The 460-nt window shown below is 68.5% G+C and overlaps 1 protein-coding gene across 1 annotated transcript in view; it reads left to right on the forward strand.

Annotated features, from left to right (window-relative positions):
* Positions 1-460, forward strand: part of TRIM46 (tripartite motif containing 46) — a 5,541-nt gene that overhangs the window by 2,615 nt on the left and 2,466 nt on the right. The window contains exons 5-6 of the mRNA XM_035903928.1: positions 15-160; positions 267-388. Coding sequence (XP_035759821.1) covers positions 15-160; positions 267-388 — 268 coding nt within the window. The remainder of the gene's footprint in view (positions 1-14; positions 161-266; positions 389-460) is intronic.

Below are 460 nucleotides of genomic sequence, written 5' to 3' on the forward strand. Positions count from 1 at the left end.
TGGGGGGGTGCCAGCGGGGGCGGCTGGCCAGCCTGCACTGCCAGATCCAGGAGCACCAGGCCATGCTGGAGAACTCGGGCATGGTGGGCTATGCCCAGGAGGTGCTGAAGGAGACCGATCATCCCTGCTTCGTCCAGGCTGCCAAGCAGCTGCACAACAGGTACCGGGCTGCGGGGACCCTGGCGGGCATGGGGCTGTCAGGGCCCTCCGGTGCCCAAGGTGGCCACCACGTGCCACCCTGACGTCCCTGCTCTCCTCTGCCGCAGGATCCTCAGGGCCACTGACTCGCTGCAGAGCTTCCGTCCCGCGGCCACGGCCTCTTTCAGCCACTTCCAGCTGGACGTCAGCAGGGAACTGAAGCTGCTCACCGACCTGGCCTTCATCCGAGGTAAAGGCAGCAGGACCCGGGCACCGGCTGTGCCCTGTGCGGAGGTGCAGCCCCTGCGGGCAGAGCGGCTCC

This window comes from Egretta garzetta, unplaced genomic scaffold (assembly GCF_000687185.1).
Source record: "Egretta garzetta isolate BGI_Z169 unplaced genomic scaffold, ASM68718v1 scaffold141, whole genome shotgun sequence".
Lineage (NCBI taxonomy): Eukaryota > Metazoa > Chordata > Aves > Pelecaniformes > Ardeidae > Egretta > Egretta garzetta.